This window comes from Diceros bicornis, chromosome 3, assembly GCF_020826845.1.
Source record: "Diceros bicornis minor isolate mBicDic1 chromosome 3, mDicBic1.mat.cur, whole genome shotgun sequence".
Classification (NCBI taxonomy): Eukaryota; Metazoa; Chordata; class Mammalia; order Perissodactyla; family Rhinocerotidae; genus Diceros; species Diceros bicornis.
The window spans coordinates 88,221,666-88,237,587 of record NC_080742.1 but is presented as its reverse complement, the minus strand read 5'-3'; the positions used below and the strand labels follow the sequence as shown (position 1 = coordinate 88,237,587).

The window sequence follows — 15,922 nt, the reverse complement described above, 5'->3', positions numbered from 1 at the left end:
TTCTCTGTTTACCTTATGGATTTACTAATTCTATTCTTCATGTCTTTCATTTTTTCCATTCACTTCTCTCTGCCTTTTGGCTGATTTTCTCTGAATCACCTTCTAGTTCTTTAATTCTCTTTTCAGCTCTAATCTGTTTACTTCAACTGAGGTTTTATTTTAGTGAGTATATGATTCCAAATTCAGGTCTTTATAATTTCCTCATGCTTCCTTTTTATATGTGTTGTCTTTAGCTTGGAGATCTAGAGTTATCTCAGTGGAAACTTCCTCTTATATTTTTGTCTGCAATTTATTAGCTTTCATTTCTTTGTTAAGCTGTTTATATTTGTTCTCTATTTTACAGGAATTATTCAGAATTTTTTCCACTGAATAGATGCTCTGGCCTTCTTGCTTTCAGTACTATGATTCTTTTAACAATTTTCTTGAAATTGTAGGACCATGTCTCTCTCTTTTTAAAATTTTTTACCTTTGGTAATAATCATTTGTTTTTTTGGCATCTATTAGACTAGTCTCGTAATTTTCTCCTTGGATCTATTAATATTAAGTATTATGTTATTGGAGTACTAATGAATGACTATCCTTGCATTAAAAATATATATATATAGTACTGAATTATATTTAAGAGTTTAATGTCTATTCTCAGAGGTTGGATTATTTCGTGGTTTTATTTTTTTGTATTTGTCAAGTTTTGACATCCAAATTTTGCTAGCTTCATAAAATGAATTTGGAAGGTTTTTAAAAATATACTATCACCTATTAGTACTTGATATTATATATTTTTTAAAGGTTTGATAGAAACCAATCATATAATAATCTGAACCTGATACCTTTTTATTGGGAGGAGAGGAGCCAGTGGCTTTAGTTTTCTTGTACTGTTGCTACTGTACAGTTCCTTCCATGGCAGTTTGTCTGCATTTATATTTTAACATAGGCATCTTCTGAGCTAGGCTTTAAAAAAAAATCTCAACCGTTCTTGGAATTGGGTATTTTGCCATTTGTAAAGATCAGAAATGATCAATTGTTTACTAAGATTGCCTGGTTTTAATTGCCGTGGTCTACCGAAGAGATCAAAACAGAAAATCTTCTAGTCCCTTTCTTGAAGTTTTTTGTTTTTGTTTTTAATTCTTTCATTTCTCTTTTATGATTGTTGTAGCAGATTTTTTTGTTTTTCCAAGAAGGCATTTTAAGGCCAAAAGTATATATCTACTTTTAGCTTTATAATATCTTATTCTATTTTTTAATATATTTCTATTTTATAAGTATCATCAAAGTTTTTTCTCTTACTCTTCTGGGGAAAGCTGAAAGAATTTTCCCTCCTAGATTCATCTTCTCTAATTCCAGCTACGACTTGTGATTTTTCTTCATTCTTTGGATATAAAATTACTTTTGTTTGGGAAGATAAGAAATCTGACTTACAGACATTCATGGTCTGATCCTGCCCTACCTAACCAATCTTATCATTTTCTATTCCCCCGCAAGAAAATTTCATTCTAATCAACTCAGTCTCCTCATTTACCCCCTTCATTCCCCTTCTCTAATTTTTTTTTCCCCCTTTTTCTCTCCTATCCCTTGGGGGAGTGGTTCTTTATCGTAACTACACATGAGTTTTTATCTGTGGAGCTTAAAAAAAAAAAAAGACTGTGGATGATAGAGTCCTTAATTTACTGGACTAGAAAGAATTACTGAACTAGGATTAACTTTTTTCTCTCTTATTCTATTCTGAAGACACTTTAAATCTTATCTCTATGGGCCGGCCCTGTGGCTTAGCGGTTAAGTGCGCACGCTCCGCTACTGGTGGCCTGGGTTTGGATCCCGGGCGCGCACCAACACACCGCTTCTCCGGCCATGCTGAGGCCGCGTCCCACGTACAGCAACTAGAAGGATGTGCAGCTATGACATACAACTGTCTGCTGGAGCTTTGGGGAAAAAAAAGGAGGAGGATTGGCAATAGATGTTAGCTCAGAGCCAGTCTTCCTCATCAAAAAGAGGATTAGCATGGATGTTAGCTCAAGGCTGATCTTCCTCACAAAAAAAATAAATAAATAAATAAATCTTATCTCTAGCATTAGTTGAATACGTGTTATGGCTAAGACACCAAGGTAAGTGATGAGGGGACAAAAGATGAATAAAACATTTTTGTGATCTCAAAGTAGCTGATAGTTATGAAAACATAGTCTATTTTAAGATATTAAATTCTTACTATAAAGCAATTCTGCCTGGGTTGTCAATAAACTCATCATAAAGGGATAATCTGAAGAAGGTATTCTTTTTTTTTTTCCAGCAGGTGTGTGTGTGTGTGTGTGTGTATATATAAATATATATATATATATATATATATATATATATATATATATATATATATGAGTGCTTATTGTATGCTAGGCATTGTTCTAGGCTCTGGGGGTGCATCAGATAACAAAACAGGACAATATCCCTGCCTTCCTATACTTTATTTTACTGGAGGAATGGGGAAGACATATGCCATTAACAGAATAAACAAAATATATATAGTAGGGTGGTCAGGTGTCCTGTGGAGAAAATAATGTTAAGAAATGGGATAGAAACTGACTCTCTGCTTGTGGGAGTTGGGAGGGATAGGGAGGTTGTTGCCATTAGATGGTCAAAGAACACATTGATAAGATGACATTGGAATAAAGACATGAGTGAAGATGGTAAGGTAGCAAACAGTGTGGAAATCTCAAGAGAAGAGCATTACAGGAAGAAGGAATACTCAAATACAAAGATCCTGCCTTAGGAGCATACTTGGCATGTTCAGTGAGGCCAAGTATGATTGAAGAGGGGTGGATGAGGGGAAGAATAGTAAGAGGTGAGGACAGACAGATAGCAGAGGGCTAGGTCATGTAATGTTTTGTAGATTGTTGTAAATGCTTTGGTTATTTTTGCTTGGGAAGCTATTGGAGGGTTTTGAGCAGAAGAATGCCATGTGATCTGAAGTTATAGTTTTAAAAGATTACTCTAGCTGCTGTGCCATTTTAGAAGTAAAACAGGAGAGACCATTTCAGAGACTATTGGAATAAAGAGAGATACGATGGTGGCTTGGAACAGGGTGATAAATGGTAGAGAAGGTGAGTAATTATCTGATTCTGCGTGTATTTTGATTTGGAGATGGATTGGATGTCAGGTGTGAGAAAAAGAGAGTCGAGAATGAACTAAAGTTTTTGGTTTGAGCAGCTTAAAGATTGGAGTTCATCATTTACTGAGATAAAGAAACTATAGGAAAAACCGGTTTTGGGGGTATTAGGGCTAGATCAGAAATTAGTCTTTGAACATGTTAAGTTTGAGATGCCTATTAGTTTTCTTACTAGAGACGTTTAGTGGGCAGTTGGACAAAAAGAGTATGAAGTTGGGAGGACAGAGCTGTATTTAAAAATTGGGGCTTCATCAGTCCATATTTGGCATATAAAGTCACAAGATTGGATAAGATCACCTAGGGAGTAAATGTAGCTAGAGAAGAGAAGACAACTAATACTTTTGGGGGATGCGAGAAATTAGCAAAGGAGTCATAAAGGAAAATTTTATAATGTCTGACTTAAGAAAAAATTTGAAACTTCTATCGTTGTTTCTCAAACTTTAATATGAATCATTTTGTTAAAGTTCAGTAGGTCTGAGGTGGAGCCTGAGGTTCTGCTGTTCTAACAAACTTCCAAGAGATTATGCTGCTGCTTGTCTATGGACCACACTTTGAGTAGCAAGACTTTATGTGACAAAAGAGACATAAAGTGAAAAACAAGGGAAGACTGAAACATTTGTAGGAGAATAATAATTAATATCCAGAATTTCCAGAATAAAGGGTACCTGTAAATCAACAAGAAAAACAATAGAATTAAAGGGAGAAACAATATGGATAGGGAATTTTCCAAAAAGAAACTTAAATGGCCAATACACGTGATAAATGCTCAACTTTCTGAGACATACAACTTAAAAACAACAAGATCACCTTTTCCCCTTCAGATTGGCAAAAGTTTAGAAGTTTGATAATACCCAGTGTTGGTGGGATTGTGGGGAAAAGGGTGGACTCATACCCTGTGGATAGGAGTATGACTTGGTACATTTTTTCATTTGGAAGGCCATTTGGCATATTTATTAAATTTTTAAATGTGCATATCCTTCAATTCAGGAACCCTATGTCTTGATATCTAAAAGGAAAACTTGCACCTTTGCCCAGAAAGGCAGTTCAGAATTATTCATTGAAGCATTGTTTGAAGTTGAGAAAAATAGAATAATCTAAATGTCCTCTCGTAAGGGAATTATTAAATAAACCAAGGAAAAAACACCAAAACCTGAAACCCCTTTGCTCACTTATTCCCCCTTGTACATTTTTAAATTATCTCACGTTTTTTCATTATGACTTTAAGTAGTTTAAAAGGCCATAATTTCTAGTGTGTATTATATTTATGTTAAATACGTTTTTGGTCACACCTTAAAATTGCAGGTTTAGATCATTCAGTTTATAGAAAGTATCTACCATATAGTGTAATTTGTAAAGCAGGTTCTCAAACCACTCAGATAAATTGGACTCATTTTTATTCAAGAAAAAAAAAATCTTGTCTTCTTATTTATCTTAAAATATACATGTTAATATGTACCTGTGTTGTAACCACCAGATTTCTGAATTCTAGAAGGCTGGCTGGGTAAATGGATAAGGCTTGGAGCCTTGCCAAGAATTTGTTTCACTGATAAAAAAAGATCTTGCTCTTAATTTTTTTCCACTTTTTCTCTCAAGGGATTTTCCCTCTTATTTATTTGTTGGGTACTTTGGAGTTAATACGTATCAGAACAGTGCACTTTAGTGGGATTTGAGATGGATAAGGACTTTGCCTTTCTTTTATAAAGTGGAGAATTACAAAATGGTGATTTTCAAAGGAGAGGAAAAAAGGAGAACTAAAGCAGATCAATTAGGAAGAGTACAAATAGACATTGAGGATCTGGAAATTGATTTTCCTAAACTTATCCATATCCATCTAACCCTCAGGTTACTGTTGAAGCTTGAAGACCACTGAAATAAGTAGTCTCGTCATAGCATTATTGTGAATGAATGTATCTATACTTAATACAGCCATCTAAAAGGATGCTTATACAACCATTTAAAAGGAGTAAAAAATATACATGTATTGACCTGGAAAGAATTCTGAGGCATGTTGCTCAGTGAAAAAGCAATTGTTAAAAATATTTTTATATGTAGTATTTATATGATTTGTATATTTTATATATGTATGTGTTTTTTACTTGAGTAAAAAGATGTGGAAGGATGCATACCAAACTGTAAACAACACTTACCTGTTTGGCAGGGGGCCCAGGAATGTGGGAAAGGTGAAAAGAGATTTTTATCATTTATTCTGAATACTCATATATTATTTGACTCTTTTATAGTTGAGAATATATTGTGTTACTAGTATAGAAAAAAATTTTAAGATGTTTACTAATAAAAGGGAGAAACCACTATACTAAACCATTTCTAAGGTCTCTAAGCTCTAAATTTCAAGGAACACTGGCAGTTACTGCACTATTTTAATGGAAATATTAGAATATTTATAATTCATATCTTAAATGATTTTTATGTGAATTCTTTTAAAATATTTTTTAGGTATGGAATATCAAACAAATGATTAAATTGACACAGGAACATATAGAGGCCCTATTGGACAAATTTGGTGGGGAGCATAATCCACCATCAATATATCTGGAGGTAAGCTTTTGAGTATCATATCTGTAATTTTGAGAAGAAAAAAATGAATATATAAAAAAGCATTTGTACTGATAATATTGGTTATCTTAGGAGGTGGGATTAGAAACAGACATGTGAAGAGAGAATTAGTTTTGTCTTTATTATACTTCTTAATCTTATTTCACTTGTTAAAATAAATATGTAGTATTTTATAATTTGGAAAATGTCAAAACTAAGGGAGAAGTTGTATATAAACTTGAAAGTATTACTCTGGTAAAAAACTTATTAAAAGAGAGAGAGAAGGCTTTCTGTTGTGATGGTCAGCAAACTAGTTACCATATTAGAAAACGGGAAGAATTTTGTAAATTATCTTTTTTCCTGAACAAATTGTCCCCCCCAAATTGGTTTTTGCTTCCTTTTTTCTTTCTTTCTTTTTTTTTTTTTTTTACACGTGCATCAGTGATTCCTTTGAGGAAATCACAAGTCTCAGGTTTTTACTTCCTTATAGATAAAATTTACAATATTTAGATAGCTCGAAATTGCTTACCTTTACTGTTTAATAGTGCCTTGAGACTTTCGTATCAAGCCTTGAGCATCATTGTAAATTTGAGTTAGTCATTATTTTTAATCCTATGAGGTAGTAGTTACTGTTATAATCACAAATAAGCTTTCTTGGCATTAGTTTCCTTATGTAAGTCACTCAGGTTCCACATCGAACAAACTGTTATGGAATCTAGGCAGTCAGGCTCCATGGCCCACACTGCTTACCACTACACTACGTGCTGCCTGTCTCTATAAAAGCTGGCTCCAACTGTAATCACTAGTCATACAGGGAGATAACCCTAAATTACAAATGATCAGGTTACCATTTACCTTCAAGTGCCAGAGATTTTTATGCATCGATTGACAGACTTGTAAACTAAATTTCTAATTTAGTAATCTAGTTACTTTAAAGGGCAAGTTAAACCTTCAGTATTTCATGAGACAGTAAGTTTGCATTTCTAAAATAAACTTCGAAGTTTGGAAATAACTGCTAATAAGCTATTCTTTTCTTCATATGGCTTATCCCAGAGCATACTGCCAGTTAGTAACATAGCAGTGTGCCCTGAATATTAGTCAGTGTACTTTCTAATATCCCGTGCTATCTGTTTTACTTGTGTGTTTGAGGAGGACAAGCAGAGGTGTCATAAGGAAACAAATAGTCTTGGTGAAAATAGTAATTCTTTGTTCGTCAGAATTAGACAACTTAACCAGCAGTTTTTCTGACAACCATTTCTGTGTCTTGGGAGACTTTTCCCCACCCTCAAATGTAATAATTTGCATCAATAACCATGCCTCATTTTAGCAGGGATTAACTCCCCCGTCCACACACACATTCTTCAGGCTTTTTACTGTGTGAGTTACGCTAACTAGGACGGTCTACAGCAGACCATACCTCATAGGTTATGTCATTAACATGTAGATTCTTTTTTTTTTATAATTTTATTTATTTTTTTTCCCCAAAGCCCCAGTATATAGTTGTATGTCATAGCTGCACATCCTTCTAGTTGCTGTATGTGGGACACGGCCTCAGCATGGTGGGAGAAATGGTGCGTTGGTGCACACCCGGGGTCCGAACCCGGGCCGCCAGTAGTGGAGCGCACGCACTCAGCTGCTAAGCCACGGGGCCGGCCCAACATGTAGATTCTTATTCTTGGGGACTAACACTAAATAGTTTGTCTGTAGAAGGCAGTATAATATAGTGGTAAAGATGAACCATGGAATCACACAGACTGTATGTTTGAATCCTAGCTGTGCCTTAATTTCTGCAGACAGGTTACCTAAACTCCCCATACCTCACCTCATTGGTAAAATGGGAATAATATCACACGTGGTAATTTAAGGATTAATTGAGTTTATAATTATGAAATAGCATAAATCCTGACATATGTTAAGTGCTCCATAAATCTTGGATTCATTCATTCAACAGATATTTATTGAGTACCTGCTAACATTTGTACTTTTCTAGGCTCTGGGATATAGCAATTAAAAACAAAAAACAAAAATCTCTGCCTTCAGGCAGCTTATATTTTAATCAGGGGAGGTTATTACAGACAGTAAATATATGAGTTAAAACATTGAACTTTTCCCCATTTGATGTACTATGAAGAGGAGCCTGGCTGGAAATGACAGTATTCTTCCCTGGGGCAAGTTGACCAGGCCCAGGGAAAAGACCTGTGGGTACTGATATTTGAAGGCCCTTCAGTGAAAAACCAGGTCTGCTGGTTACCTGCTGAGACCCACCATTCTCCGTTCTGTCTCTATGAATTTGATTATTCTAGGAATCTCATACAAGTGGAATTATACAATATTTGTCCTTTTGTGACTGGTTTATTTCACTTAGCATAATGTCTTCAGGGTTCATCCATGTTGTAGCATGTGTCAAAATTTCCTTCCTATTTAAAGCTGAATAACATCCCATTTTATGTGTATACCATGTTTTGTTTCTCCATTCATCTATCGATGGATACTCATCAGTGGGTGGTTGTTTCCACCTTTTGGTTATTGTGAATAATGCTGCTATGAACATGGGTGTACATGTGTTGAGTCCCTCATTTTACTTCTTTTGGGTATATACCCAGAAGTAGAATTACTGAATCATATGGTAATTCTATATTTAATTTTTTAGGAATTGCCATATTCTTTTCGACACCAGCTGCATTTTACATTCCCACTAGCAATACATAAGAGCTCCAATTACTCCACCTCCTTGCCAATGCTTGTTATTTTCTGTTTTGTTTTGTTTTTATAATAGCCATCCTAATGAATGTGAAGTGGTATCTCATTGTGGTTTGATTTGCATTTTTCTGGTGACTTAATGATGTTCAGCATCTTTTATTTATTTATTTTTGTGAGGAAGATCAGCCCAGAGCTAACATCCGTGCTAATCCTCCTCTTTTTGCTGAGGAAGACAGGCTCTGAGCTAACATCTATTGCCAATCCTCCTCCTTTTTTTTCCCCAAAGCCACAGTAGATAGTTGTATGTCATAGTTGCACATTCTTCTAATGTTCAGCATCTTTTTATGTGCTTATTGGCCTGTATTTCTTCTGTGGAGAAATGCCTATTCAAGTCCTTTGCCCATATTTTAATTGAGTTGTTTGTTTTTTTGTTGTTGAGTTGTAGGAGTTCTTTATATATTCTGAATATCAATCCTAATCAGATATATGATTTGCAAATATTTTCTCCCATTCGGTGGGTTCCCTTTTCACTCTGTTCATAGTGTCTTTTGATGCAGAAAAGTTTTTTATTTTGATAAAGTTTAAGTTATCTATTTTTCCTCTTGTTGCGTGTGCCTTTGGTGTCATATCCAAGAAATCATTCCCAAATCCAATGTCATGAAGCTTTTCTCCTGTGTTTTCTTCTAAGAGTCTTACAGTTTTAGCTCTTATGTTTAGTTCTTTGATCCATTTTGAGTTAATTTTTGTATATAGCATAAGGTAAGGGTCCAACTTCATTCTTTTGCGTGTGTATATCCAGTTCTCCAAGCACCATTTGGAAATATCCTGTTGAAGGGATATTTTGACATGTGCCCTTGTCAAAAATCATTTGACCATATATGCAGGAATTTATTTCTGGGCTCTTTATTCTATTCCATTGGTCTGTCTGTCTTAACTTTATTCTAGTACCACACTGATTGGATTCCTCTAGCTTTGTCATAAGTTTTGAAATCAGGAAATGTGAGACTTTCAACTTTGTTCTGCCTTTTCAAGATTATTTTGGCTACTTGGGATCCCTTGAGATTCCATATGAATTTCAGGATGAATTTTTCTATGTCTGCAAACACATTGGGATTTTGATATGGATTGCATTGAATCTTTGAGTAGCATTGATATCTTAAGAGTCCTTAACTCTTAAATATGAATGGACAACTAAGAATATCCAGGTATTTGAAGAAGATAGGACAGGAAAGATAGGAAAGATAGGAAAGATAATGGCAGAAATAGTCAGAAGGAACTCAGAAACAGTGCAGAAAACAGAAGAAAACTTGAAAATAACTATGATTAACATCAGAGATAAGATATAGTAATGTGTTCCTGTTCGGTGGCTGTACTAAAGAAGCGAAAGTATTAGAAAGCAAGAAAGAGCTCTTGGAAATTAAAATGGTAAATTAGAATAGTATAGCAGAAAACTTAAATGTATATGTGTGTGTCTGTGCGTATAAATAAACAAATAAATGTTGTAAGATATAAAGTTAGGGAAATGTTCCAGAAAGAATAAAAACAGAGATGGAAAATATTAGAGGAAAGACGGGAAAAATTAGAGAATAAATCTAGGAGATCTATAATAATTACAAATGCTTCTAGCTGCAAGAAACAGAAACATCCAATAACAAGTTGTCCAAACAAACAGAGGTTTTATTTTTCGCTCCCATAACAGGAAGCATGCAGGTAAATTATTCTAAGATTGGTTCTACAGCTCAACGTTGTCAGACGCTGGGGTGGATCTCTGCGGTCTTTTTGGCTTTTCTGTCATGACTGCAGTAGATCTGAGAATCATGCCCTCAAACAATGCCTGAAAGCAGGAAGGCAGGGATCACAGAGGTTCTCTTGTGTACTGAGCTCTTTCAAGGAGGAAAATCTTTCCCAGAAATTTCCTACAAGTCTTTCCTTTACATCTTAACGACCAGATTGGAGTCACATACACCCCTAGACCAGTGACTATGCTTACATTTCCTGAAATAAGAGGCTAGAAAGTAAAAATTTTTCAGTATTCACAGTGTAGCTTCAGATTAGTGTGTGCACTAGCAAATAGAAGTTGTATTGTAGTTATTCCATAGCATTTCAACAGAAACCCCTTTGATGTTTCCATAGGAAGACAAATCTTTACCTATCTCTGCATCTCTTCCTTATAGCAAAACAGAGAAACATCAGTTATATCACCATCAGAAATTCTCTTGATTTTCTTTTTTCCATGTACTAATTTATTTAAAAACTAGCTTTTAAGTTGTTCTAGATTTTCTCCTACTGACAGATGAATAATAATTAATATTCTCTTGATTCCCTTAATGATAACTACAGTGAAATGAGCTATAGTACTCTAATTTCAAATTTATCTTTTCAGTCTTTGGTTACCTTTTTTCTACCATCATCCAAAGGAAGAAAAGATAAGTTTGCCCTGAAAAGTCATTTCCCAGAATTTCTTCTTTTTCTCCCAATTTTTCTGTATTCATTCATCCAGCAGATTACTTGAGTGCCTTCTGTCATATAATGCTAGATGTTTTTATAGTAGTAGAAGATTCTTGATATATTGGAGCCCAGAGGTAAAGGGATAGTGTTTCTGGAATCACCCTACGTATCTAGTGGTACACACTGAGTCTTAGCTACCACCGAATTTATATGTATGCTTAAGTTGCCTGCAGACAAATAGACGATGACAATAATAGCTCCTAACATTTATTGAGTACTTGCTGTGTACCAGGCACTGTTCCAGGGATACAGTAGATTGATTTAATCCTCAACCCACTGTATGAGTTATACTTACTATTCTTATTTCCATTTTATAGATGGAGAAGTTCAGGCACAGAGGAGTTTAATAATAACACGGCCAAGGTTACACAGCTAGTAAATGGTGTAGCCAAAGTTTGAAGCCAGACATTCTGAGTTCAGAGCCTGTGCTCTTAATTGCTATATCATTATTGTGATGCTGATAGCCTTTCTGATCTTTAATCTGTGTAGGACCCATAAAATGTACAGGGACATTTTATCAAAACAAATACTGCCATGAAAAGAGTACTGGAAGCTAGGTGCTTCCTATGGAAAGCAGAGCAGTCCATTAAATATCAGTTGTGGACAGTTTTCAAGATTTCATTGTATCTTGTGAGATTAAGTTCAATAAGAATAAATTTAATGAACTAATGATAAAAAATAAAATTTTTATTTCACTCTTTTTCCCATTATGTTTTAATTAAGTAGATCCTTAGATAATTTTCCTCCCATTTTTAATTAAGAAATAATTCACATACTATAAGATTCAGGTTTTTAAAGTGTGCAATTCAGTATATAGTATGTATATGCACAAAGTTTTGTAGTCATCACCACTGTCAATTGCAAAATGTGTTCATCATCCCACCACAAAAAATTTTACCCATTAGCAATCATTCCCTCCAGCCCCTGGCAACCAATAATCTACTTTCTATCTCTGTGAGTTTGCCTTTTTGGACAGTTCATGTAAATGGAATCATGTAGGATGTGGCCTTTTGTGACAGGCTGCTTTCACTTAGCACAATGTTTTCAAAATCATCCATGTTGTAGTATGTATCAGTACTTCGTTTCTTTTTATGGGTTAATAATATTACATATATTACATACATCATATGGATGTATAATATTTTGTTTGTCCGTTTATCAGTTGATGGAATTTGGGTTGTTTCCACTTTCTGGAAACACTGTTTCCACTTTCTGGGTATCATGAATAAAGCTACTGTGAATATTCATGTACAAGTTTTGTGTAGACATGTTTTCAGTTCTCTTGGTTATATGCCTAGGGATGGAATTGCTGTTTCCTATGGTAACTCTGTGTTTTAACTTTTTGAGGAACTACCACACTTTTTTCCAAAGTGGCTGCACCATTTTACATTCCTACCAGCAGTGTATGAGGGTTCCAGTATCTCCACATCATCACCAACACTTATCTTTTGTTTTTTTTTAATCCATCCTAGTAGGTGCAAGTTGATGTCTCATTGTAGTTTTGGCTTGCAGTTCCCTAATGACTAATGAGTTAAGCATATTTTTCATGTGCTTATTAGCCATTTGTATATATTCTTGGGGAAAATGTCTGTTCAGATCCTTAGCCCATTTTTTTAAACTGGATTCTTTGTCTTTTTGTTATTGAGTTGTAATAGTTCTTTATATATTCTGCATAGCAAATCCTTATGAGATATGATTTGCAAATATTTTTTCGTTCTGTATGATGTCTTTTTTTCACTCTTTTGAGAGTGTCTTTTGAAGCACAAAAGCTTTAATCTTGAAGTCCAATTTATCTATTTTTTCTTTGGTTGCTATACTTTTGGTGTCATATCTAAGAAACCATTACCTAATCCAGGGTCATGATGATTTACTCCTATGTTTTCTTCTAAGAGTTTTGTAATTTTAGCTCTTACTTTTAGGTGTATGATTCATTTTGAGTTAAGTTTTGAATGTGATGTTAGGTAGTAGTCCAACTTTATTCTGTGTGTAGATACTCATTTGTACCAGCACCATTTGTTGAAAAGACCATTCTTTACCTGTTGAATTATCTTGGCACCATTGTCGAAAATCAGTTGGCCATAAATGTAAGGGTTTGTTTCTGGACTCTCAATTCTATTGTGTTGTTCTCTATGTGTATCCTTATTCCAGTACCATGTGTCTCAGTTACTGTAGCTTTGTAGTAACTTTTGAAATCAGGAAATGTGAATCCTCCAACTTTGTTTATCTTTTCCAGGATTGTTTTAGTTATTCCAAGTCCTTTCCAGTTCCATATGAATTTTTGTGTGTGTGTGAGGAAGATTGGCCCTGAGCTAGCATCTGTTGCCAATCTTCCTCTTTTCGCTTGAGGAAGATTCTCCCTGAGCTAACATCTGTGCCTGTCTTCCTCTGTTTTTTTTGTATGTGGGATGCTGCCACAGCGTGGCTTGACAAGCAGTGTGTAGGTCCATGCCTAGGATGCGAACCCACGAACCCCGGGCCACCAAAGCAGGGCACACGAACTTTAACCACTACGCCACCGGGCCAGCCCCTCATATGAATTTTAAGATCAACTTGTCTATTTCTGCAAAAAAGCCAACCGGGATTTTGATAATGATTGCATTGAATCTGTAGATCAATTTGGGGAGTATTGTCATCTTAATAATATTAAGTGTTCTTAGATTCTTTTTTTTATTTCAAAAATAAATGACATGTTCTGTGCCCTCAGCTAGCTTACAGTTTGGTAGAGTCATGTCAAGAACTCAGCTAAATAATATAGTAATAACAGTAATAACCACAAGATTTACTAGTACTACTTATTACTATAATAAAAATATTTATTGGTAGTCTCTATAATACAATTTCTTTTACTTGTATTATCTCATTCGATCCTTACAAAATTATTTCACAAATGAGGAAAAAATAGCCATATAAAGAAGAATGTAGTAGTACTCTAAAGGAGGTGAAGAGAAAGAATATCTCTTTGGGATTTTATCAAGCAGAACTTTGAATTAGACTTTGAAAACTAAGTAGGATTTTGATGAGAAGGTATGGGATTTTGGAAAGGTGCCTCCTGAGGAAGTATTTGGTATCTGCAGTATCTTGAAGAACCTAAGGAATTTTGTTGATGGTGGTGGTTGAAGTGTGCGTTTATGTGGGAGGACTTGCTCACATTTGTAGGGTGTAAGAAAACAGAGGAGAAGGGAAGGTTGGAAGAAAAAAAGAGAAAATGGAGATAACAGTGTGCTAAGGCCACCATAGAAGAGGCCCTAAACACGCAGTGCTGGCACTAAATTGAGAGCAGAAGTGGGATGGGGAAAGATGTGGAGAATTGCTTAGACAAAGAAAGAAGAGGAAGCTTTTGTGTAATGGCTATGATCTTCAGAGTAGATTTGAAGGTAATGCCATTTTCTGAGTGAATTGAAGTTTGGGGGATAAAGTTAGGAGCCAGAGAAGCATAGAAAAGGTTGGAATAAGTATTGTGAGGAATGTAATATGATGTTAAAAATAAGTAAAATTTTCCAGTGTGAAAGATTAAGTTCTGTGAATTGGTAATGGAACTAATTGGCCTAGTTTTATTATTTTCTCCAGCGATGTGTGGTAACCTGAGAGAAAGAATATAATAATTGAGTGGTAGGATTTACCCAAATTGGTATTTGACAAGCAAGTTGGTAAAAGAATAAGCATCAGCCAGAGAAACTAAGATGTTACCAGTGGCACTGTTGAAATGAGCCACAAAGTATGGGAAGTAAGATAACAAAGGCCCAAATCTGAGAAACTTTAAGGGATTAGTGTTGACCATGAATGGATTAATGTTAGGTGGTAATTTAAGAAGGTGGGATAAATGTGTGTGCACTGGGGACATGGGAGGTTCCAAATTGAGATCCTGTCCTCATTTGGAACTCTTTTGTGAAGAACTGTAGTGTATCTCTGGATCTGAAAGGTAAAGTGGAAATAAATGCCTTTAGCGATAAGAGGTTTAAAGAACTTTAAGGCAGAAGTGTTAAGAATAATCAGCATTCACACTGAATGCAGCCAGGATAATGGGATGAAATGAACAAAGCCAGTTACGAAACAAGGTAGGCAAGTGCCTTGGTAGATTGCAGCTGTGACGATGGAGAGCGGAATAAGTACGTAAATGTTTTGTACTTAAGGAAGAGCTATTGATAAATGCAATTAAATAATAGTCAGTCATCTGCAATGGAGGGAATAGTGTAGTTTCAAAAATTAAGGCTAACCTTTTGATAAAGAAATAACATTCAGAAAATGTATTTATTACTTTTCCTAAGGCTAACTTTGTGTAGTAAATACACTGCCTAGATGACAGTATAAGAATATTTGATCTATGCAAAGGGCAACTTTTTTCTCCCAGACTGCGTGTATATAATCTTCAAAGTGTAAGAATTGTGTCAGTCTTTATTTTTGTAGTGTGAGCCCCAAACAGTGCCTGGCACATGTATGCTCAATATATATTTATTGAATGATTGAAGGTTCAGTAAGTGGATCATATTGAAAGAGGTGACCTTAAGTAATTAGCCCTTGGCACTGAAAGCTAAATAGAAATACAGCTCAGAAAATTTTGAATTGATTTGGTTATAATGCCCTGAAATACTATGAAACAGGATCAGGGTAGGGCAACTAATAGGTTGTAAAGAAGAAAATGGCATTTTGATGTAGTTTAGGCCCTTTACATGAGTAGCTCATTTTAGTATTTTCTGGTTTTTTTCAAAATTATATGGTAAGATCTAGCATACAGTGACAGTGGCCAGTATTGAAGTGAAATTTCTCCTTCATTCTCTTCTACCTTTGATAATTCTCCCAGGCTTCATAGCATGGTATATATATCCTCTCTACAATCTGGTCCCTTACTCACTTTTCCAGTCTTATTGTTTCCCTGTGTTTCTGTTCTTCAGTTAAATTCCACAAATATATATTTATCCCTTACTATGTCCCAGGTATTGTGTGACATTCAGCTATACTAGTCTCTAGGTTTTCCTCTGTGTCTTAAAATTTCCTATCTCCTTACTTTGTTAC

General features: G+C 35.0%; 1 protein-coding gene across 6 annotated transcripts in view; it reads left to right on the top strand.

Annotated features, from left to right (window-relative positions):
• Positions 1-15,922, top strand: part of BRAF (B-Raf proto-oncogene, serine/threonine kinase) — a 141,826-nt gene that overhangs the window by 51,211 nt on the left and 74,693 nt on the right. For 5 of the 6 annotated variants that reach the window (XR_009216842.1, XM_058531517.1, XM_058531485.1 and 2 more), the window contains exon 2: positions 5,606-5,707. The exons of the other annotated variant lie outside the window; for it this stretch is intronic. Coding sequence is in view for 4 of the 5 variants with exons in the window: in XM_058531517.1 (XP_058387500.1) it covers positions 5,606-5,707 (102 nt within the window). In the remaining variant the exon portion in view is untranslated. The remainder of the gene's footprint in view (positions 1-5,605; positions 5,708-15,922) is intronic. 6 annotated transcript variants of the gene reach the window in all.